At 40.6% G+C, this 25,628-nt stretch overlaps 1 protein-coding gene across 1 annotated transcript in view; it reads left to right on the top strand.

Moving 5' to 3' along the window:
* The first annotated feature begins 601 nt into the window (after positions 1-601).
* The window catches only part of RNF150 (ring finger protein 150), a 274,592-nt gene continuing 249,565 nt past the window's right edge, over positions 602-25,628 (top strand). Inside the window, exon 1 of the mRNA XM_025386561.1 lies at positions 602-1,717. Coding sequence (XP_025242346.1) covers positions 1,234-1,717 — 484 coding nt within the window. The 5' untranslated portion in view covers positions 602-1,233. The remainder of the gene's footprint in view (positions 1,718-25,628) is intronic.

Raw genomic sequence — 25,628 nt, 5'->3', positions numbered from 1 at the left:
AGTGAGAAAACACCTATTCTGTAAGAAAACAAATGTTGCATGTTTGCTTCCAGGTGGGCAGTAGAAAGCCCATTGTTATACCTATCTTAACAGAGTGGTTGTTAGACCAGCAGCATCAGCATCACCTGGGAACTTGTTGGAAAGCATATTTTGGGGCCCTACCCGAGATCTACTGAACCAGAAGCTTTGTGGCAGGACCCATCAGTCTGAGCTTGAAAACTAAAGGTTTGATAGCCACTGCCCTAGGTATTCCAGAAGTAGCGTTGGAAGGACCTCGATACCAAACCACCTTACACTTTGGGCTTAGGATAGGTAATTAGGGAGCTCACGGCAGCACTTCCAGCAAACGGGAGGGTCATTTACGAGACGCACATACATTTGCTAAATATAACGCTCAGGAAGTTATTCCTGTACTCATAGGTCCAGGGGTCGCTTCCCCTTTACCCTCACCTGGATCAATTCGCCGATAGAGTTTGAATTTGAGACCCGGCAGGGGTCGCTGCTGCCCATAAAGAGAGACCAAGGGAACATGGCAAGAGAATCCCAGGGGCTTTGACATCACACTAGGCTCCTCCTTGCACGCACACATTATACACACACACACACACACACGGACCGCGTACTCCGCTCTGCCCGCTGGCTCCCCGAGCCCGCCCCGCCCGCGGCAAGTGTGTGCCCAGGCGCAGCCACCGGCGAGGCCAGGAGCGCAGCGCCCACAGCCCGAGGGAACCGGCGCACGGCAGCAGCGGCTCTCGCGGCTGCAGCCGGATTCGCGCGCCTCCGCGCTCAGTGGCAGCGGCCAGGACACCCTCGGCAGCACCCCGCACCGCAGCACCCCAGACTACGAGCAACCGTGACTGCCCCCGCCACCCTGCAAGTTCCTGGGCCCCCGGCCACCCTTATGAGAGAAAGCGAAGCCGGGCGAAGGAGCAGGACGCTCGGCAGCAGGACTCCGCTGCAAGCCCCGCGGGCCCTGTGTTCCCGCGCCCCCCGGGGCCCCAAGAAGCAAAATGCAACCGCCGCGCTACGGCTGAGAGGGGAAGGGGCCAGCGCCATCCGCTCGCCCGGAATCCGGTCCCCGCAGCGGCTGCGCGTCCCGGCCGCGGCCCCTCGGGCCCGGGAGTGAGCAGCAGCAGGAGGAGAGGCGGCCGGCCCGGGGTTGGCCGGGGCTGAGGAGGAGGGACGGGGCGGAGGGAGGGCGCGGGGGCGGGGAGGGGGCCCCGGCGGATAAAGATGGCAATGTCTCTCATCCAAGCGTGCTGCAGTCTGGCTCTCTCAACATGGCTGCTTTCCTTTTGTTTCGTGCATCTGCTCTGCCTGGACTTTACAGTGGCCGAGAAGGAGGAATGGTACACCGCCTTCGTGAACATCACCTACGCGGAGCCCGCGCCGGACCCCGGGGCCGGGGCGGCGGGCGGCGGCGGCGCGGAGCTGCACACGGAGAAGACGGAGTGCGGGCGCTACGGGGAGCACTCGCCGAAGCAGGACGCCCGCGGGGAGGTGGTCATGGCCAGCTCGGCCCACGACCGCCTGGCCTGCGACCCCAACACCAAGTTCCCCGCCCCGACTCACGGCAAGAACTGGATAGCCCTCATCCCCAAGGGCAACTGCACGTACAGGGATAAGATCCGGAACGCGTTCCTGCAGAACGCCTCCGCCGTGGTCATCTTCAACGTGGGCTCCAACACCAACGAGACCATCACCATGCCCCACGCGGGTGAGTGGCCCAGCTGGCGCGGGGGAGGGGAGCCGGCGGGGACGGAGGTGCCTAGAGGGATCCGGCGTCTGCCTCCAGGCTCCTTCTGGGAAGTCCGTGCGGCGCGGAAACCGTGTCTAGGTTCCCTGGACCGATTAAGTTTTGCTCCGCGGCACTTGGGGGGCTTACAAAGAGGAGAAGATGAACTGTATTGGGGAGGGGAGAGGCTGCCAGAGAGGTTGGCATAGCGCCACTTGGACAAGGGTTCAACGTGGCGGGCTAACTTTTCCGAGGGGGCCCTGGAAGGTGGGGTTTGGGGGGCAGGGCTCCGATACTGTTCTAGGTTAGTGACCGGCCCAGCACCTGTTTGGAACAAGCAGATCTGATAACACAGCACCGCTCTTGGGTCTGTGCATCAGGTATACCCTGATGCAGGCGTCCCTGTATAGCAAGAGAGGAGTAGGGTTACCTGCTGGCAGCTCACCACCGCCAACTTGCTCTTGAGGTTTCATCTCTTCGTGGGAGAGTATCCCCTTCTGGGTTTACGCACTGCATTAATCATATTAAAAGTACTATGCTCTGCCAGGCTGTCATCCAGAGAAACTGACAGGTGGCCACGGTGGTAAATAACAACAATCCTCAACAAGCCAAGAAGAGTGGGATGGCCCTAAAGTTATAATTACTTTCCTAATTATTGCATTATCCTTTGCCTGATTGGGAGGTTAAATATGCTGAAGGTTTTCTTTCTGGCTAGAATGAAGGGATTTAAGACTAGAGAGAGTAAGCTTTTTGTTAATGATCGCAGGTACCAGGACTAGAAATGCATTACTGTCCCAAAACTCAATACCGCATATGCCTGACATAAGCAATGTTTCCCTGGTGGTAAGAACACCCTCCCCCCAAAAAAGCCATCCCCAGGCTTGTTAACGTAAGTCCATAAGCCACTAGTTTTAGCAGGCTAGCCTCCTTATGTCAGGGCTTGCTACTTGTATTTGTGTGCCTGAGAAGTGGGCCCTCCTTCCCCAGAGGGGTTTCTGGGCCAAGACTGTGGCATCCAGTGCCCGGAAGGAGGGGAGAAAAATGACAGATGCATTTTCTGAGTGGAGTCTCCTAATCAAAACATTATTTTCTTTAAAAACCGGATTTGAATAAATAGTTACGCTGCTGAAATGGAACACCAAGCTCTGGCCACATTTGCAGGGGTGTTCTCTTTGGGGACAAGTTTCCATTCCGAGAGCTCATGTCACCTATTAGTGAAATATTCAATTGGTTTGCCTCCAGTAATCAACACCAGCTGTTTTAGTCAGGGAACTTTGTCAACCTTAACACAAACAGGTGGGGAGGAGAAATGTTCCACCCTTCTAAAACACAGGCCAGAAAAATACGGTGTGTTGATTAATGAAGAGGAGAGGCAGTTACTTAGAAAAGTTACAATACAGCACTTTAAGAATACTCGATATATTTTCTTGAACTCGACAGTTTTCTAAGGGAAAAGATTGTACTCTAACCTTGAGTCATAAGAGCACTACTGAAACTTTGATATTCAAGGATGTTAAGGACTGTGGAAAGCACTTTAAGTAATGTAAAGTATCTTTAGATAAACATGTTACTTAATATTTAAAACCTCAATGGAGGAGGGGTGAAGGAGGCTTTGTTGTTGTTGTTGTTGTTTAAACTCCAAGGAGATTGTTAGCTGACTGTGAGATTCTTTAATTGTTTCTCTGTGCATGTGCATGAAATCTTAAACTCAACTTTGAACATAAAGTAAGAGGCATCATTTGTTCCTGTCTAAAAAGGTTCTCTAAAACTGCCAACACATTGGATCAATTAATGGCTTGCTTATTTTTAAAGAAAGCACTAAGCAGATTTCCCACACAAATGATGCTTGATTAAGACAGTGGGAGTAGAAGGTTTAGTAATACTGTAGTTTGAACATTAAAGGCAAAACAAATTGGAAATTGTCTATTATCTAATTGTTCTGTTTCCAAAAATGTATTCATGCTATATCTGCCAAAAGCCAGGAAACTCCAAATTATCTTCTGACATTTTGCCACATTAGGAGACTGTGTTCACTTTAGTCAGAGACTAGCATTGATTTCTGCTAGAGTGTCATTATGAGCAGATACATGACAGGGTAGCATGGCAAACCCTTGACTATACTCTGAAATTCTTCTGCCTAAATCTCAAACACTGCCAGCACTGGTCTGGATGTCAGTGTCTTCCATGTAGTCCAGATCTTGAAAGCTTTACTTTTTCTAGTTACATTTGAGGTCAGATTTCTAAATTCACTTTGAGAAACTGCACATTTTAGGTGGTAATCAAATATTTTTATTTTGTGAACTTGGTGTACAATACCAGAGAGTCTTTATATTTGAATTTTTAAATTCAGTTTTCAAAAAGTTTTAAAAAATGCAAAAGCTGATGATATATCTGACACCTTTGCTGTAGATCCTTTATTTTTGGAACTGATAGATTTCAGGTGAGGAGAAGGTCTGTTTATGTTTATTTACTGTTTATTTAGTGTCATGCAACCTATCGTTTAACATCTGTGCATTTGCATATCTTGAAATTCAATTAAATAGAAATTGTTTTCTCCTTTTCATATACATTTTCTGTTTTTTTCTTTTCCTGCTTAAATAATTTTGATTTTCTGCCACTTACGTAACTATGACTTCTCATTCAAAAAGACACCGCTTCTTCTGGGATAGACCAGTAGTTTTGCTTTATAACAAGTCACTTTCCTCCCCAGTATAACAGCTTTATTGAAATATAAACATACTCTGCAGTTCACTCATATAAAGTATATATTTCAATGGCTTTTAGTGTATTGACTGAGTTGTGCAGCCATCATCACTATCTAGTTCTAATAAGAAACCCTTGTACTTCCGCATTATTCCCCAACTCCCCATTATTCCCCAACTCCTTAGTCACTCCCCATTATTCCCCAACTCCGAGCCCTAGGCTAATCTACATTCTGTCTTTATGTATTTAAATGCCTCTTTTGTACCTTTCATATAAATGGAATCATGTAATATGTGGACTTCTGTGATTGGCCCCTTTGATTTAGCATAATCTTCCTAAGGTTCATTAAGGTTGTAGCATGCGTCAGTACTTAAACCCTTTTTATTGCCAAATAATATTTCATTGTATGGATATATCACATTTTGTGTATCTGTTCATCAACCGATGGAAAATTACGTTGTTTCTACTTTTTGATTGTTACAAAAATAGTGCTATGAACATTCATGTACAAATTTTTGTGTGGACATGTATCTTGTTTATATATCTAGGAGTAGAACTTCTCAGTCATATGGCAACTCTATAATTTAATCATTTGAGGACCTTCTAGACTGTTTTCCAAAGCAACTGCATCATTTCGCATTCCCACCAGCAGTGTTTGAGGGTTCCAGTTTTTCCACAGCCTCATCAACATTTGTTACTATCTTTTTTATTTTGTCTATTCAGGTGGATGTGAAGTGGTATCTTCATTTTGTTTTACATTTTCATTTCCCTGATGACTAATTATTACTTTTTAATATACTCAATTCTTTTTTTCTGCTTTTCATTTTATTCCCTTTCCCCTTATGCCCACCATTATTTATTCTTTTCCAGACTTTCAACTCATACACTTTTATCCTAGGGAAGAGAGAGAGTGATTAATAGAGAAAATCTGCTTCTCTCACTTTTTTTAAAAAAGTCTATGGACCAGAGATTTATATGTCCCCTATTAAGGGACGTAAGGCTATATCTTTAGTGCAAGAGCACCAAGAAGGCCATAGCAAAAAGCTATAGAGAAATGCATCTTCCAACTAGTAAAAGCCCCAGAAGTGAACTTTCATGTATAGGCAAAATCTGTGAGACCCAAATTACTTCCTCAAAGCTGGTCTGATGCCTGCCTGTGAAGCTTCTTTCAGTGTACCCTAAGGAAATTGAAGATATCAGAAATTTCTAGAGGCAGTTTAGGGCACTGATTAATTAGGAGTGTAGCCTCTAGAACCAACCAACCACTTGGATTTGTGTCCTGGTGGCACTACTTTCTCACTGTGTATCTTTGTGCAAGTTAGCCTCTCAGGTCTTGGGTTTCCTCATCTGTGAAGTGGAGGATAACACCATCTACCTCGGTTGCTTGTTATGTGAATTAGATGGATTAATGCATGTACAGTGCTTAAATCTGTGGCTGGCACAAAGCAGTAAAAAAAAGTTAACCGTTCTAAGCATTGGACTCAGTGACACACAATGACATGCAGGAGCTACAGACTGGATCATCATACCTTTGAGGCTCACTGAGTTCCTGGCAGCCTTGGGAAAGAACTCCTTATTTACCCTTTCATACTGAAGAGGCCAGAGCAGTGGTGCCAATTTTTTTGTGGCTCAGTGAATTGAAACAGGGTGTTCCAGCTCCCTCTGATTGATGAACATTTAAGATTCTCCTATTGCATTTGTACTTTCTTTTGCTTAAATTGAAATTTCATTGTAGCAAGGGCATGTGTGATAAAAATGGTAGTCTGTGTATGCAGGCTGTTTGTGACTGAGTGGTGATGAGGAAATGGTGTGTGTGGTTTCTTTTTTCTTTTTTAAAGTGTGTGTTTGATATCTTTCTGTTTGTCTATTGCTAGTACATAGTCAATGGGAAATTAAACATCTAGCTGTCTAGGAAGAACTTCTGTGAGACTAGGTTCCTAAGAGCAACTTGGAGATGGAGGAAGGGAGGCAATGGTTGCAGTAACTCTGGAGAACATGCTCGACTCTTGGAAAGGAGGAGCCTAGGATGGAGTATATCTATGTATTCTAGACTTCTCCAAGGTTGGAGGCAAAATGTAGTACATCTACTGAGGCTCTTCCTCCGTAGATGGGTGTTCAGAGTTCAGTGTATGGATTCACGCTACCTTTATGGCCATTACTTTGATTGTTGAAGTCTACCTATGTCTTCAACTCTGTAAAGGACCTAGCTGCTTTAATTTAAAAAAGTTGTTTTTTTCTTCAGAACTCATTTTTCTAGAATATTTGTGTGTACTTTTGCTTTACATTTTCCTTTAAATGATAAGATTAGCTCTCTTTTTTTTTTTTAGCATGCTCGGTAATAATAGCATTGACCAAATAGTGCTTACTCTGTACCAGGCATGTTCTAAGCACTTTATATGTATATAAATTTGATTCTCACAACAACATTGTGAAATAGTTACCCTTACTGTCTCCATTTGATGGATGAGGAAACTGAGGCAAACTGTATAACTTGGTCATGCAAGCAGTAAGTGGTAGATCTCGGCTTGCAACCCAGGCGGTCTGTCTGCTGGTCTGTGCTTAGAGCTACAGCTCTGTATACCCTCTCAGCTTGAAAGGGTATTCTGAAGTCTAGATGTGGGCAGTGATTACTTAATCATAGATACAGGAAGCGATCTAAGGCTGATTTCCTGTTTCGGAGTATGTTAACAGATGCATTGTTGACTTGCAGAAATGCATCTCTGTTATGTAATGGGAGAATGGGACCTTATGTTTGGGCCTCTTCTCTTCCGGACCTCCCTCTGATTCACCATTTGATTTTGAGTCAGTCACTTTTTCTGTTTTCACCCTCGGTTTTCTTTAGTTGATCTCTAAGAGGTATTTCAACTCTAAAATATATTCTTTATGTATTTAAACCTTAGAATACTTCTAGTAAAATTCCCAATTTCTGGCTTCTTGATCAGAAAACCCGGTAACTGGGGCCTGCATTCCCCCATGGAAAGAGTAGCTGGAGCTGAGCAGTGGCTAGCTGTTCCCATGTGCCCTCCAGTTGGTCCAAGTCTCCATCACTTTTTACCATCTGGCTCTTCGCCTGCCGTGCTCATTTATGTTTCCCACCTCAACCCCAAGGTCACAGTGTTTGGGACTCCACCTTTATGGAGCCAAACTTTGGGTAGTGAGGGGAAGTTATGGAAAACAGACTTGGTTCAGCAAAGGAAAAGCAAATTCATAAGAATAGAAGTGTTTAGAGATGTAAGAGGTTTCCTTGAAAGGGTAAGCTTTCTGTGGCATTCAGCTTGAAACTGAATGGGAACATTGTGGAATTGCTGATCCCAGGATTTATGGATGGACTTCCAGTGGGTGACAGCTTTAAGGGCCTTCCCAAGCATTGGGAGTATGTGATTCTCTATCATTTAGGTATTTAAGAAACATATTTTTTAAGAACCTCAGTTCCCACTTCATTTTTCTTAAGATATATACAGTCTGGCTATCATTTATGCTTGGTCTTGATCTTCTATGCCAAGATAATCTCACCTTCTCACTTAGTATGCATGTGTGTGTATGTGTATTTATTTATTTTGCACTAAACTGTAACTCTTCACCTGTCTGTCTACTAGCAGAAATTCCAATAGCCAGGAATTCTAGACTCTGTTATTAAAAGCCATAATTCATCAAAGTGTTAAATAACATTCTTGGCGGTGTAGCTTAAGATGACCCGGGCAAGAAACTGTATGACTTGTTTATACATTTTAGGTCATGGAAATACATATCTAGAGGATTGGGAAGGAATCTTACCTTCTGTCTTCTAATCCTTTAATAAGAATTCAATCGTCATCTCTCCTAGTGGCTCTCTTAAAAATCTCCTGGCTTCTCAAAAAGGAAGTAATTTTATAACCATGAAATCTGGAAAGATCCAGAAAAAACCTGGAGCTTCTTATTTATAGCTTATTCTTCCAGTTTTCAGAAAACAGTGATTGTGCCTCTGATATGAAGTTAATTTGTTTAGAAAACCAGTCTCAACTTTTGAAAAGTTAACCATTATTGTTGCTTAACCATTATTGTTTCATTTCTGGACATTAAGCATAGCATGTAAAGAATTTACTATTTTGATAACCCTGAAAGTCTTCAGTGTATCCCTAGAAGAAATATTTCATCTTATATATACTGTAAGGAGCATTTTACTTGTTGCTGAGAGATTGCAGTGATGTTGGTGTAGTGTATTTGATAATGTAATTTGACAGATGCTACATTTAAATTGAAATTCAAATCCTATGCAGATTATCTTAGTTCTTGGGGATTTTGGTGGTAATGTAAAACCCAGAGAAACAAGGCAGCGTTGTGCTGTGTAATTCTTCTACTAAGTTTCAATTTACAGTGGTTCTATTAAATAGAAACCTTGTCTACAGGTATAATATGACCTTTACTCTTATTTTAAACTTTGAGGTATTGATCGCTTGGCAGTTTAATGTATGGTAGGATAAATGTGCTTTGTATAATCAAAGCCAAAATATTAATGACCATGGTTAGATCTAGGTCTCAGTTTTCTATAATAAAAGAGGAAAAGTAAATTTATTTTAACATTTCACATTTGTAGTTATAAATTGCTTTCTGTAAGAGTCTTCACTTTTTTATTTCGGTCACTCCATAATATATAGCGGTATTTAGAAAAACATTTTCAGTAAAAGTAAGCATCGTTTGTTAGAGAATTTAAGCTTATGCATTGGCATGTTAGGCATTTTCATATTCAATTTGTGAACATTTATTTCATAATAGAGATTTTTTAAAATATTATAGAAATAATTCTGTATTAAAGGTATTTGTTCATGTCTTTTCTAGTCAGACAGATATGAGTATATATATTAGGTAAGAAGGATTATCAGGAAATGTTGTTTCTTAACCATTTCCATCTGGAGTCTCTATTATAAATGGCTTTTTATGGGCAGAGTCCACTTACACACTATTTTTTTTTTTTTAAATTTATTTATTATTATTATACTTTAAGTTGTAGGGTACATGTGCATAACGTGCAGGTTTGTTACATATGTATACTTGTGCCATGTTGGTCTACTGCACCCATCAACTCGTCATTTACATCAGGTATAACTCCCAATGCAATCCCTCCCCCCTCCCCCCTCCCCATGATAGGCAACAGACATATGAAAAAATGCTCATCATCACTTACACACTATTGAAAATGCAAAGATTGGAGGCTTTTTGGAGGGATTGTCAGGAGGCATACAAATGCCTTTTCCCCCTTTTTCTCTTTTCTGTTCCCCACTACCTACAGCAGATATTCATCTGGACTATTCTGTAGCCATGCACTGATGAAACCCACATCAGAAATGTAACTCCAAATGACCCAAAGAATAGTGGATGAGGACAGATGTTTTCCCCTTCATTTATCAGGAAGATGCATGGAATGTTCTTTCTCCCAGAAATCCACAGAGCTGGCTGCCTCTTCAGTTCTCTCTATTAATGAGATCTTGTTAGGAAGGCACTCCCAGGCTCCTCTTCTCTGAACTAGTGGCAGCCTCCTCCTGCTGGTCCCCAGCACACCCCTGCTGCATGCTACCCACTGTTAACATGTTTATTGTCTCCTCCCACCACAATGTAAGGGCCAGGTGAGGTATCAGAGCCCTGGCATCAGAAAGTGGTAGACTTGTGGAGAGTAAGAAGAATTTACTGACAAAAGTACAGGTTTGAAAAAAAAGTTTTATTAGATGGAAAGTACGCTGCATAAGCAGCAGAGGAGTGCAGTGGGGCGCCTCAGCAGGAGGGCTGAGCACACCACAGTGGATTTTTCCTTTGGGGTATTCGTGGACCTTAAAGTGGGAGCTGAAGGGTAATTTGGTCCATATTAGCCATGTAGGTCCTGACAAATGTTGTGGCACTATTCACAATAGCAAAGACTTGGAGCCAACCCAAATGTCCATCAGTGACAGACTGGATTAAGAAAATGTGGCACATAAACACCATCGAATATTATGCAGCCATAAAAAGAATGAGTTCATGTCCTTTATAGGGACATGGATGAAGCTGGAAACCATCATTCTGAGCAAACTATCGCAAGGACAGGAAACCAAACACCGCATGTTCTCACTCATAGGTGGGAATTGAACAATGAGAACACTTGGACACAGGGTGGGGAACATCACACACCCGGGTGTGTCGGGGGGTTGGGAGAAGGGGGAAAGATAGCATTAGGAGATATACCTAATGTAAATGACAAGTTAATGGGTGCAGCACACCAACATGGCACATGTATACATATGTAACAAACCTGCATGTTGTGCACATGTAGCCTAGAACTGAAAGTATAATTTAAAAAATGATTACATTTGTAGACATTTTGGTGCCTTGATGTCAGCAAGGGTTGCACAATGAGTTTCTATATGCATGCGTTCTGTAGATATATAGAAATTCTAGTTACTTAGAAATTTTTTGGAAGGAAACCTGGAACCAGATGCTGGCTTTACATAATAGAGAAGTCTAATTACTTCTGAATTCCTTAGATAAGGAGTTTTGTCTCGGGATGGACTGCTTGATGGTTACCAGGTGATCTTTGTTCTTCTCGGTAAACTCCACAAGAGTGGGGCATTTAGACAATATTTTTGGTCCACAGTTAAGTTCCCCAAGCCTAGAGCGGTCTCTGGCACACAGAAACTGCTCAGTACCTATTGCTACATAACCTGGAAACTGAAAAGATGGACTGTTAATATGTTCATCTTTAATTTCATAAAAATATTCTATGCCATTAAATACTTTTTGTTGGCATTTGACTCATAAAGTGGGGGAAGTTCTAATTTGACTCTCCCATTACAAATGTTTATTCATCTTGTAGCATGTGGCATGAAACGGGTGCCTGGTTTCTGTTCATGGTCGAAGGGGAAAAAGCCATACTGGTAATAAGCAAAGGGACATAGAGTGTCAAAAAGGTTTGTAACCAAATACAATTCTGTGCATGTGTTTACTGTCCTGCAGCTTTATGTATTATAAAACCTTTTTCTTATTTTAAATGAAATACATATGCTATATAGAAACATTTGAAAATATAGAACTTTTAAAAAGAGTTAGAACCATCCATACTCTGATATTTTTTCATTACATTTATTTTATCAAATGGGTAATATATTGCCGGTGTGTTTTTGTAGCTGTTAAAAATTTAATCGTACATTTTGAAATTTCCTTGGTTCTTCCAAGATGTGTCTGTGATGTTTCCACTTTTCTCTTACATAAACAGTGCTGCAGTAAACATTCACATGTAGCTAAACCTGAGCGCATATCCGTGAATACTTCCTTTGTTCAAGTTCCAAAGTATGGGATTAGTCAAAGGCAGTTATCGTTTCTTTTATAATAGCCTGTATGGTGAAGTCTTCAGATGTTTGCTCACTCAGGAGCATGGTGCTCCTTTGAAGGAGAAAAGACATCTGTCGGATGTTGGCAGTGCTGCTGCTGCGGGGTCCTGTCACAGCTTTTTAGCATTACTTTGCTCCAAGCTACACTATTTTGGCAGCTGAGGCAAGACACCAAAGGTGGCGAATCAGGAGAAATGAAGCGTCAGAGACAGAATCATCACGATTACAGATGGTGCAACTCCACCTCCTCCCTTACACTCCTGTGTCTGGGGGATGCTGAATGCAAATTGAACCAGCAGTTAGGATACTCGGGTTTCAGTTGTGGCTCTCTCTCAAATTGGCTTTTCCGTTGGCAAGTCACTTCCCTCCTCTGGGGCTCATTTTCTTTCACTTGAAAATGGTGAGCAGGAGGCTTCTGGAGGGGAACTTGGTTGAGCTCAGTGATCTCCACCCTGACCGCATGTTGGGATCACCTGGGGAGTTTAAAAGTTATGGCTGCCCAGATCCCACCTGCAGAGATGCTGATGTAAATGGTCTGTTGCAGGGAGGGGACTCCCCATATGTTTCTAGAGTGCGCTCAGGGCTGACAGCCACTATGCAGGATGAACCTGAAATCTCCCTGAAGCTCTTATACCACATGGTTCTTTATTAATTATTTAAGGAAATGGTGTTTTTCCTTTGAAGGCATCAAAATCCTATGTGAATAAAATTTTAATTTTTTTAATTTCCCAAGAACTGTAAGGCTTGAAATTATGAGGGTGGGGACAGTATTGCTTAAATCATGAATTAGTGATTCACTGATAATAACGGTTTTAGTGACCAGCAAGAAGGCAAACACATGGCAAATGCAGCAAGTACAGGAAAGCACACAAACTTCTGTAAAACAGTCAAGAAGGATATGATAATAAGTCAGAAGTGATTAGACCTTGTGATTTGATTGGGTAAAATTTCATCTATATGCTAAATGTTGATTATTATAAGAGCAGTCCTCCAAGTTTAAGAGGTAGAGACAACGTGCTGTTTTTACTAGGAAGTCCCCCCTTCTGCTCATGGTGGTTATCATTACCCATTTTGGGAAGTAGTATAGGGTAATGGTGAAAAAGAAGGTTCTGGTGCACGCCTGACCTGGTTCTGAGCCCTGATACAGTCTCTTGTCTAGGGAGACAGAAAGCAGCGTAGGGTTGAGATAGCCATCTGAAGTCATTCCCTTGGTGAGGATGAGCTTCCCCTGTTCTGGGAAGAACTGCGAGTCCTGCTGGGCAGAGAGGGTCTGGGAGCTCAGGAAGCAAGTGTTTAGGCTTTGGAGTCCTCATCTGTAAAGTGAGCCTCCTATGCTATCCATCATAGGTGTTGTGTGTGACCTCTTACATTACATAATGCAGAAAGGGGTGACTCTGAGCGTGTAATACATGAAAACTATAATTAGTGTCCACAGAAACACACTCTGAATCTGATCACATCTTATCACCATTGTTATCACCAACTGAGTCCAAGCTATCATGAGCTCTTGCCTGGACTGCCACTGTCAACTCTAGCTGGTATCCAGCTTCCCTTCCTGCCCCCTGCCGTCTGCTGCCCATACAGCAACAGAATGAACTTCTGAAAATATAAATCAAAGGCAATCACTACTCTGCTCAAATCTTGCAGGGATTCCCCATCATACTTGGAACCAAGTTAAAGTTCTTGCCATTGTCCTCAGGGCCCTCTGTGATTTGGCCCCTGCTTCCTATCCAGCCCCTTTCCTACCCCGCTTCCCTCACTTACTACTTCCCAGCCCATTATGCCTTCTTGCTGGTCCTCAAATGCTCCCAGCCCAGGACCTTTGGAACCTCTTTTTCCAGATTTTTAAAAAAATAGTTTTTTATTCACATAGCAAACCATCATTTAAATATATCTTTATGCTTTTAGAATGATTCCCAAACAAGAAAGTCTAGTAGCCATTCATCTGTTTCTTTCATATTTAACCAACTCATTATTTTTTAAGTTCAGTTTGCTATTATGCCGCTTATACTCCAAGAGAAATGTCTTCCAGCAAAGTACAATTTGGCAGCGTTTTAGAATCATGGGGTTTTATTGCTCAAGTGAGCAGGAAGAGTACCCAGTCACCACCCTCGATTTTTTTTTCAGATTCTCCTATCAGTCTTATTTACCTCAGTCACCCTTTCCCATCATCATCACCCTTTGCCCCCTTCATCAGTTTTCCTGGCCAGTGTGAAAATATTTCATCTGCTGTTCATTCTCTCTTCTCTTATTCTCCCTTATCTTATCACTACTTGAAATTTCTTTATAATTTCATTTGTGAATTTGTTCCACTATTGTGTGTCTCCCACATGGGAATATAAACTCCATGAGGGCATGGTTCTTGTCTTCTTAACAGCTGTATTTATAGAGACTGGCATAGAAAAGAAATCCAGTGCATAGCTATTGAAAATATGAATGAATGATACAATAGGTACCATCCATAATTCTCAGATGTACTGCTTACTTAAGGAATGAGGTAATGAATTTTTATTATATACACTTTGTCTGCCTTATATTGAGGGTATGGAAGGTAATATTTAATTTGAATGCTTAAAAACTTGATTCTATATCTTGTGCTTAGCAGAGCTATTCTTGCTGGGACTGTGGTAAGAGATTCATCTACTCTCTAACCTGACTTTAACCCCTTATAAGGTACCTCCTGTTAGGCCCTTACCAGCTGCTGAGAATAGAGAAGTAGGAAAAGGGTGGTGCCCTGTGCCCTAAATCCTTGGGCTTCTCTTTAGGGCCGGTGGTAGGCCTGGAGCAGGAAGCCAGTTGTTATTTTCTGACATCGTCTATCACCATGCCAGTGTTTCTGAAGAGGCCTGGATGCCTACCTGTGAGTATTTACAATCAAATACTTTGCTTTGGAGGAGCTTTCTTTTGAATGTCAGTAGGGGTACTTTCTATAGATAACGGAGTAAATATGTCCTTTGGAGTCAGCTGTTACCAAACACAGAAAGTAACTGAAAAAAGTAGTTGAGCATAGTGCTGCCTGGATGATCTTACTGGGATCTGGGCATGCGGTAGACCAGATGCCTCAAGGGGTCCTGACTGTTGCTAGAAGGAATTGTATAGTTTAATAGTAAATCCTACCTGTCCAGATGCGTTCTATGAATCTGTCTCTGTGTATATGGACTGCTTCATTCCAGAAGATGGAAGAATTTAAAATCAGTGGGCCAGAAAGAGGATGTCAGGATTCCTCTAAATGAAGGAAATAACAAATGACAAATGACCAATGAGGTAGGTCAGGTTGTGACCTTTTGAGCAATGAGAGAACTATGAGAGAAATCTCAAGTTTTCTGCTTAAACCATAATGGCATTAGTTAAAAGTAGTGTTAGTCTTTTGTTATAGTAATTTAAGTGTGCTCCAAAACGAATTTAATCTCCTGTGTGTATGGCTGGGCACAGTGCCTCATGTCTGTAATCCTTGCACTTTGAGAGGCCTAGATGAGCAGATCACCTAAGTTCAGGAGTTTGAGACCAGCCTGGCCAACAAGGCAAAAAACCCTGTTTCTACTAAAAATACAAAAATTAGCCAGCCATGGTGGTGGGTGCCTCTAGTCCCAGCTACCTGGGAGGCTGAGGCAGGAGAATTGCTTGAACCGAGGAGTCAGAGGCTGTAGTGAGCCGAGATAGAGCCACTGTACTCCAGCCTGGGTGACAGTAAGACCCTGTCTCAAAAATCAACCAATCAATCAAACAAACAAACAGAAAAACATACAGCTCAAACTTTAGGCCATGATTGGTGGATTGATTTAGCAACTGAAATGGGGCACCACTTTGCAAAGGAATGGTGACCCTGAAATAGGCCATTGCTTTGCCTGGCCAGTTTGGTAGCCACCATATTGCTTAAAAGAAATGTTTTGTCATGCAGGTTGGCTGATTGGGGCCCAGTGTTTTTGAGCATTTTTCTACAGCCATATATGACTGGGTAAGCCTCAGTCCCAAATTCCATTCATCTTTTTTGAGGAAAGGTAAAGCAAACATACTACCCTTCTGTTGATAGCAGGCAGTTTGAATAGATACTGTTTCAACACCATGTAGTAAGTCTTCCAGAAGGGTACAGTGTTTGCAGTTATTTGAAGTGCTCCAGACTCAGAAAAACCTGAGAGAGAAGGAACCCAGGAACATTCAAAACCTATGTTCAACTGCCAAGGTCATAGGGTAGCGGGCTCAGATGCAGGTGGGTATGACGGAACCTGCTCCAACTGCCGGTGACTGTTGTCTAAGCAGCCCACCGATTGTCAAAGTCAGACCCTGCCTCAGTATTCATGAATTTGGGGCCATATAGCGGGTCTGACACTAGCTCCCCAGGAGACAGAGCTTGTGTGGCTCTGGTAAGAGCCTTAAGTGTGATGACTAAATGATATTGGGGGTCAGGGGGCTGTCAGCAGCCACTGTGAGGGACAGATTGGCAATTCTAAATAGCCATTGAGATCTATGCCTCACACAGTGTCTTTTCTCTTCTCTTGGGAGAACATACTACCGAGGAAAAAGTTTTTCATTTTTTGCATAAGCCAAGGCATTCTTTCTACAAATCATCCCTTCCAGTTCCAGACTTATTTATTAAATTCATCACCTTATTCACTAGAGGAACTCAGCAAATCTTTGTTGAATGGAATACGTAATAGAAGGAAGAGAATTGCCATTTGTTCTGAACACACAGACTCTAGGCGCTGCATTAGGTGTCTTCCATACTTCGCTCCTTTCACAGACCCTGTGAGTTGGATACTTTGCCCAAAGTTACAGATGGTTAAAAGCAAAACTGGGATTTTAATCCAGAGCTATTTCTTATACAAGCATGCATTGCTTAATGACATGGATACATTCTGAGAAATGTATCATTAGGCAATTTTATTGTTGTATGAACATTGTAGTGTTCTAGATGGTATAAATGATGTACAACAGACTATACCATATGCATTTGTTCTAGATGGTAGTTTGTTGCACATCTAGGATGTCGGTTATAGCCTATTTCTTTTAGGTTAAACACCTGTATAGCATGTTTATACCACATATATAAACATGTCTAAACGTAGAAGAATTACAGTAAAAATAAGGCCTAATACACTGTCTGGAAACATTGTTTCCCACAAAAAATTAACAATAATTTGCCATTGTTATTAGATATATATTTGTAGTAATGCAATTCTTTGTGTTGCACAAGAAACACTTCTTAGTGCAAGTTATAAATTATTATGGATTTAATTATTCTACAAGTCAAGCCTTGCCACCTATGGATATGGTAATGTCTTTTGTACCTATATATATATTTATTATACTATAAGTTCTGGGATACATGAGCAGAACATGCAGGTTTGTTACATAGGTATACATGTGCATGGTGGTTTGCTGGACCCATCAACCCATCATCTATATTAGGTATTTCTCCTAATGCTGTATCTCCCCTAGTCCCCCCACCCCATGACAGGCCCCGGTGTGTGATGTTCCACTCCCTGTGTCCATGTGTTCTCATTGTTCAACTCCCAATTATGAGTGAGAACATGCAATGTTTGGTTTTCTGTTCCTGTGTTTGCTAAGAATGATGGTTTCCAGTTTCATCCATGTTCCTGCAAAGGACATGAACTCATCATTTTTTATGGCTGCATACTATTTCGTGGTATATATGTGCCACATTTTCTTTATCCAGTCTATCATTGATGGACATGTAGGTTGGTTCCAAGTCTTTGCTACTGTGAATAGTGCTGAAATAAACATACATCTGCATGTGTCTTTATAGTGGAATGATTTATAATCCTCTGGGTATATACCCAGTAATGGGATTGCTGAGTCAAATGGTATTTCTGGTTCTAGATCCTTGAGGAATTGCTACACTGTCTTCCACAATGGTTGAACTAATTTACACTCCCACCAACAGTGTAAAAGTGTTCCTGTTTCTCTACATCCTCTCCAGCATCTGTTGTTTCTTGACTTTTTAATGATTGCCATTCTAACTGGCATGAGATGGTATCTCATTGTGGTTTTGACTTGCATTTCTCTAATGACCAGTGATGATGAGCTTTTTTTTATGTGTTTGTTGGCCACATAAATGTCTTCTTTAGAGAAGTGTCTGTTCATATCCTTCACCCACTTTGTTTGTTTTTTCTTGTAAATTTGTTTAAGTTCCTTGTAGAGTCTGGATATTAGCCCTTTGTCAGATGGATAGATTGCAAACATTTTCTCCTGTTCTGTAGGTTGCCTGTTCACTCTGATAATAGTTTATTTTACTGTGCAGAAGCTCATTAGTATAATTAGATTCAATTTGTCAATTTTGGCTTTTGTTGCCATTGCTTTTGGTGTTTTAGTCATAAAGTCTTTGCCCATGCCTATGTCCTAAATAGTATTGCCTAGGTTTTCTTCTAGAGATTTTATGGTTTTAGGTCTTAGATTTAAGTAATCCATCTTGAGTTAATTTTTGTATAAAGTGTAAGGAAGGGGTCCAGTTTCAGTTTTCTGCATATGGCTAGCCAGTTTTCCAAAACCCATTTATTAAATAGGGAATCCTTTCCCCATTGCTTGTTTTTGTCAGGTTTGTCAAAGATACAGATGGTTGTAGATGTGTGGTGTTATTTCTGAGGCCTCTGTTCTGTTCCATTGGTCTATATCTCTGTTTTGGTACCAGTACCATGCTGTTTTGGTTACTGTAGCCTTGTAGTGTAGTTTGAGATCAGGTAGCATGATGCCTGCAGCTTTGTTCTTTTTGCTTAGGATTGTCTTGGCTATACAGGCTCTTTTTTGGCTCCTTATGAAATTTAAAGTATTTTTTTAAAATTCTCTGCAGAAATTCAATGGTAGCTTGATGGGGATAGCATTGAATCTATACATTACTTTGGGCAGTATGGCCAATTTCATGATATTCTTCCTATCCATGAGCATGGAATGTTTTTTCATTTGTTTGTGTCCTCTCTTATTTCCTTGAGCGGTCGTTTGTAGTTCTCCTTGAAGAGGTCCTTCACATCTCTTGTAAGTTGTATTCCTAGGTATTTTATTCTGTTTGTAGCATTTGTGAATGGGAGTTTATTCATGATTTGGCTGTCTGTGTATTATTGGTGTATAGGAATGCTTGTGATTTTTGCCCATTGATTTTGTATCCTGAGACTTTGCTGAAGTTGCTTATCAGCTTAAGGAGATTTTGGGCTGAGACGATGGGGTTTTCTAAATATACAATCATGTCGTCAGCAATCAGAGACAATTTGACTTCCTCTCTTCTAATTTGAATACACTTTATTTCTTTTCTTGCCTGATTGCCCTAGCTAGAACTTCCAATACTATGTTTAATAGGAGTTGTGAGAAAGAGCATTCGTGTCTTGTGCCGGTTTTCAAAGGGAGTTCTTCCAGCTTTTGCCCATTCAGCATGATTTTGGCTGTGGGTTTTTCATAAGTAGCTCTTATTATTTTGAGATATGTTCCATCAATATCTAGTTTATTGAGTGTTTTTATCATGAAGGGGTGTTGAATTGTATCGAAGGCCTTTTCTGCATCTTTTGAGATAATTATGTGGTTTTGTCATTGGTTCTGTTTATGTGATGGATTACGTTTATTGATTTGCATATGTTGAACCAGCCTTGCATCCCAGGGATGAAGCTGACTTGATTGTGGTGGATAAGCTTTTTGATGTCCTGCTCGATTTGGTTTGCTAGTGTTTTATTGAGGATTTTTGCATGGATGTTCATCAGGGATATTGTCCTGAAATTTTCTTTTTTTTGTTGTGTCTCTGTCATGGTACTGGTGCCAAAACAGATATATAGACCAATGGAACAGATCAGAGGCCTTAGAAATAACACCACACATCGACAACCATCTGATCTTTGACAAACCTGACAAAAACAAACAATGGGGAAAGAATTCCCTATTTAAACAAATTTGGTAGATACCAAAATCTCTACCCAGGTTTTGGTATTAGGATGATCATAAAATGCGTTAGAAAGGAGTCCTTCTTTTTCTGTTTCTTGGAATAGTTTCAGAAGGAATGGTACCAGCTCCCGGTAGAATTCGGCTATGAATCCGTCTGGTCCTGGGCTTTTTTTGGTTGGTAGGCTATTAATTACTGCCCAATTTCAGAACTTGTTATTGGTTTATTCAGGGATTTGACTTCTTCCTAGTTTAGTCTTGGGAGGGTGTATGTGGCCAGGAATTTTTTCATTTATTCTAGATTTTCTAGTTTATTTGTATAGAGGTATTTATAGTTTTCTCTGATGATAGTTTGTATTTCTGTGGGATCAGTGGTGATATCCTCCTTATCATTTTTTATTGTGTCTATTTGGTACTTCTCTCTTTTCTTCTTTATTAGTCTGGCTAGTAGTCTATCTACTTTGTTAATCTTTTCAAAAAACCAGCTCCTGGATTCATTGATTTTTTTGAAGGGTTTTTCACGTCTCTGTCTTCTTCAGTTCCACTCTGATTTTAGTTATTTCTTGACTTCTACTAGCTTTTGAATTTGTTTGCTGTTTCTACTGTAATTCTTTTAATTGTGATTTTTGGGTGTCAATGTTACATCTTTCCTGCTTTCTCCTGTGGGCATGTAGTGCTATAATTTCCCCTCTAAACATGGCTTTATCTGTGCTCCAGAGATTCTGGTACTTTGTGTTTTTGTTCTTATTGGTTTCGAAGAACTTACTTGTTTCTACCTACTTATCCAGGAGTCATTCAGGAGCAGATTGTTCAATTTCCATGTAGTTTTATGGTTTTGAGTGAATTTCTTAATCCTGAGTTCTAATTTGATTGCACTGTGGTCTGAGAGACTGTTTGTTATGCTTTCTGTTCTTTTGCATTTGCTGAAGAGTGTTTTATTTCCAATTATGTGGTCAATTTTAGAAGAAGTGCGATGTGGTACTGAGAAGAATGTATATTCTGTTGATTTGGGGTGGAGAGTTCTGTAGATGTCTGTTAGGTCTGCTTGGTCCAGAGCTGAGTTCAAGTTCCGAATATTCTTGTTAATTTTCTGTCTCGTTGATCTGTCTAATATTGACAGTGGTGTGTTGAAGTCTCCCACTATTATTGTGTGGGAGTCTAAGTCTCTTTGTATGTCTCTAAGAACTTGCTTTACGAATCTGGGTGCTCCTGTATTGGGTGCATATATATTTAGGATAGTTAGCTCTCTTTGTTGCATTGATCCCTTTACCATTATGTAATGCTCTTCTTTGTCTTTTTTGATCTTATTGGTTTAAGGTCTGTTTTATCAGAGACTAGGATTGCAACCCTTGCTTTTTCTTTTTCTTTTTCTTTTTTTTTTCTTTCCATTTGCTCAGTAAATATTCCTCCATCCCTTAATTTTGAGCCTCTGTGTGTCTTTGCATGTGAAGTGGGTCTCCTGAATACAGCACGCCGGTGGGTCTTGACAAATTGACAGAAGTAGGCTTCAGACGGCAGGTAATAACAAACTCCTCCAAGCTAAAGGAACATGTTCTAACCCAATGCAAGGAAGCTAAGAACCTTGAAAAAAGGTTAGAGGAATTGCTAACTGAAATAACCAGTTTAGAGAAGAACATAAATGACCTGGTGAAGCTGAAAAACACAGCACGAGAACTTCATGAAGCCTACACAAGTATCAATAGCCGAATAGATCAAGCGGAAGAAAGGATATCAGAGATTGAAGATCAACTTAATGAAATAAAGCATGAAGACAACATTGGAGCAAAAAGAATGAAAAGGAACAAACAAAGCCTCCAAGAAATACGGGACTGTGTGAAAAGACCAAACCTACCTTTGGTTGGTGTAGCTGAAAGTGACGGGGAGAATGAAACCAAGTTGGAAAACACACTTCCGAATATCATCCAGGAGAACTTCCACAACCTAGCAAGACAGGCCAACATTCAAATTCAGGAAATATAGAGAACACCACAAAGATACTCCTTAAGAATAGCAACCCCAAGACACATAATTATCAGATTTACCAAAGTTGAAATGAAGGAAAAAACGTTAAGGGCAGCCAGAGAGAAGATTGGGTTACCCACAGAGTGAAGACCATCAGACTAACAGTGGCTCTCTCTGCAGGAACCCTACAACCAGAAGAAAGTGGCGGCCAATATTCAACATGCTTAAAGAAAAGAATTTTCAACCCAGAATGTCTTATTCAGCCAAACTAAGCTTCATAAGCAAAGGAGAAAATAACATCCTTTACAAACAAGCAAATGCTGAGAGATTTTGTCACCACTGGGCCTGCATTACAAGAGGTCCTGAAGGAAGCACTAAATATGGAAAGGAAAAACTGGTACCAGCCACTGCAAAAACATACCAAATTGTAAAGACCATCGACGCTATGAAGAAACTGCATCAACTAATGGGCAAAATAACCAGCTGTCATCATAATGACGGGATCACATTCACACATAACAATATTAACCTGAAACATAAGTGGCTAAATGCCCTAATTAAAAGACACAGACTGGCAGATTGGATAAAAACTCTTGTGTATATTATAGTTCTCATCTGTACATTTTGGCTTAAAGAATAGTTATAGTTTTCGTAGTGTAATTTATTCTTCTTAGTCAAAAATGATGATGTCCTCAGAATTTAGACAGTCACTTGCCTGCCAGTGCTATTAAAGGGGTCTATGCAAATTTTTATACTACTAAATGTTATTTTTAGTTTTATAAAAAAGTTCTTTTGCATTTCTCCTCCTGTCATCATCTTAAATTTGTAGACTATTAGCATTTGCAAACCAACACCAAATTCCATTTTACCCCCAAAATGTTATTTAAGGTCAAAATAAAAACACGACATTCTTATTATTATTACAAGAATTTAAAATATGTCTATATACAAAATATGTCCATATACAGGTGTGTAAAGTGTATATTTTGTTTAGAATTTTAATTGGCCTCAGATGATGCCCAATTCATGTAACCCCAGAATAGTTTTACTTACTCATTAAACTGCTACAGCCTTGATGTTAAATAACATTTTCTTTAATTGCATTTGTGGTTCCTCATGCTCAGTAATGCATTTGTCTATTTTTAGTGTTCCCTTTTGTTGCTGATTTTAACATAAATCCTAATACTTTCACTTGTAAGATTCTTATTAGAAAGCTTTAGTATTCCTTTTTTCCTCTGAACACAAGTATGGATCTCCCCAGTTGCAAGTAAGCCAAAAAGGCCCTCACAATGCAAACTGATGCATTATGGTTAATGGATTTATAATCTTTTTCCTACCTGTATCATCAAAATTATCCAGATAATACTTACTTTTTAATCAACCACAAAATAAAACCAGACTTTTACTGAAGGGAAAGATTTTTAAAACTAACCAAGTTTAACCACTTTATTGGTTAAAAAGAATGAATTAATCGTTTATTTTACCAGTGAAAAACATGAAGCCCTAAAAGTTTATTGCCTTAGTCAAGATTATCCCAGCAGGTGAACAATACACTTGGGAGGAAAACTCACTTAGCTGTTCTATGTGAAAGATATACAGACCATTTCCTCAGGATCAATGGCTCTCAACCTTGGCACTGTTGACATTTTTTGCCCTCATAATTCATTGTTGCCCTGTACATCATTCAGCTGTGAGGGCTGTGTAATTCCTGGTCTGTCCTTACTCTTAGGACATAGCTCTTCAGATGATTTACCAGATAACCCGCTCCTAGATGGGTCCTCAACAACAGTTTTTATCCTGCAGTACGCTCAGATTGCCGAAATCACTGATGAGCTTTTTAGTCTCTTAACAGCTGCCTTCTGATTGAGTTCAAGGCATCTTGCCCTGATAATAAGTAGGAGTTGTAGGAGAGAAAATATAATTTATTTTCTTTCCTTTTTTTAGGTTACTAGTTGAGACATTTTCCTAAAATAGAAGTCAAATTAACAAAAGATAAACAAGTGGAAATTTCTTAACGCCTGCTGTACCCATCTCTTGGAAGAAGCCTCAGTTAAAAACTGTTGGGCCAAGCAAGATGGTTCATGCCTGTAATCCCAGCATTATAGGAGACCAAGGTGGCAGGATGGCTTGAGGTCAGGAGTTTGAGACCAGCCTGATCAACATAGCAAGACCCCTTCCTCATAAAAAAAAAAAAAAATTAAAAATTAGGTGTGATGACATGCACCTGTAGTCCCAGGCTACGTGGGAAGATTGCTTGAGTCCAGGAGCTTTAGGCTGCAGTGAACCATGATCACTCCACTTCACTCCAGTCCGGGTGACACAGTGAGACCCTATCTCAAAACAAAAACAAAAACAAAAAACTCCCTCAAGGCAGTGGCTTAGGGGTCTTACTTTAAAAATATTTTAAGAGCCTTGAATCCTGTGTAGTTACAAAACAAAGAGGAGAGCAGTTCTTGTCCTTTAAAGGGTGGGAAAATGTGGAAAGATAGTAGAATCTGTTCCTAGATTCCTCTCGGGCCTGCTGGTGCCTTCTCTGGGCCCATAAGCAAGTGCTGTCTCCAGTAAGGAAGGATTGATGTCCTGCCATTAGGAGGCAGACAGAGGCTTAGGCAGTGTTCCCCTGCATTGTCAGTGTCTTTGACATAACAGTCCTAAATATTTTGGGGTGAAATAGTTTGTTTCCTTCAAAGCCATCAGATGTCTCAAGAGGAAATTGCCTGCAGATTGTTCTTACTACTCTCTGGTTCCCTGTTATCCTGGTCCTTGATCTCTCATGTCCTGGCAACTTTGATAGCCCTGAACTCCAATTTGTTTCTCCCAAGACCAGTAAGACTTCAGCAAGCCGGAGGCTACTGCTTTGTTTGGGCACTATGTTTGGAGAACTAAATTGGCAAAGAAACAGAGGTAAATACAGGATTCACTTTCCTATATTTTCTTTATTTCTAGACTCTTGGCCCCTCATGTCCTTGTTTTCTTCATTGCTATCGTGATCTTAAATAGCTGTTTGTTAGATTTTTAAATATTCACATTTTATTGTGGTTAATGGGAGGGTTATTCTGAAATATGCTGCTCCATCATAGGTGGAAGAGGAAATCAGCCTGTTTTTGCTTATGAAGTTCTCTGTTCTTAGGATTGCCATAGCATCTGCCATATACTGTCTTCCCTTCAAGGCCCGTCTTAAATTCTGCCTCTTTTCTAAATAATTTCCTTATGATCCCATCTAAGGGATAGTATATAAACTTTTCCTTATTTGTTCTCTGATTGCCTTTTTGTCTGTAGTTGTCTAGAAGCATTTATCGTATTTTACCAAGAATCTTCTGCTTGTATATACATATCATTGCCCATTATACTTAAAATGATATGAAGGCAGGATAATTCCTTATTTCTCCTTGGTTCCTTTGTACCAACTAATACAACGAACAGGACTTTACACAAAGGAGATACTCAGTATGTTTTATGAATTGGAATGGCTTCAGAATGCTAACTAGAACAGGTGGTGAACCTCTCACCACATTTGGAATTGGAAATTTTACCGTACAAAATATTTGTGCAGTAGGAACAAAGAGATCATAGTAATGATATTGTATTATCTGGAATAAGATTGGACTGGGGGTAAATAGCAAAAAAAAAAAAAAAAATTGAATCAGTTAGTTATTTCTTACTGATTATATTTTATGAAATTGAAGTGACCTCTAATGTATCTCTCATTGTGTTCTGAGCGTTTAACATGGATTATCTTACTTAATCATCTCAGAAACCTTCTGGGGTTACTGTCATTATTCCAACTTTATAGATGAGGTTAATACATTCAAGCAATATGCCCAAAATCATATATTTAAGTTTGGTGATAGAAATGGCTCTTGAGCCCCAGTGAAATTTCAGAGCCTGAGTTGCAGTGCTTAAGGATGCATATTATGGGATGGATGCCCTGTCTTTATGCTACAATGAACTGTTAGAAAGAAAATAAGTCAATAAAGTCTCTTACTGATGTTGATTTAGCTTATTATGTAAATGTAATG

Source organism: Theropithecus gelada, chromosome 5, assembly GCF_003255815.1.
Source record: "Theropithecus gelada isolate Dixy chromosome 5, Tgel_1.0, whole genome shotgun sequence".
Classification (NCBI taxonomy): Eukaryota; Metazoa; Chordata; class Mammalia; order Primates; family Cercopithecidae; genus Theropithecus; species Theropithecus gelada.
The sequence above is the reverse complement of the archived record's forward strand: the minus strand, read 5'-3'. Positions and strand labels throughout refer to the sequence as shown.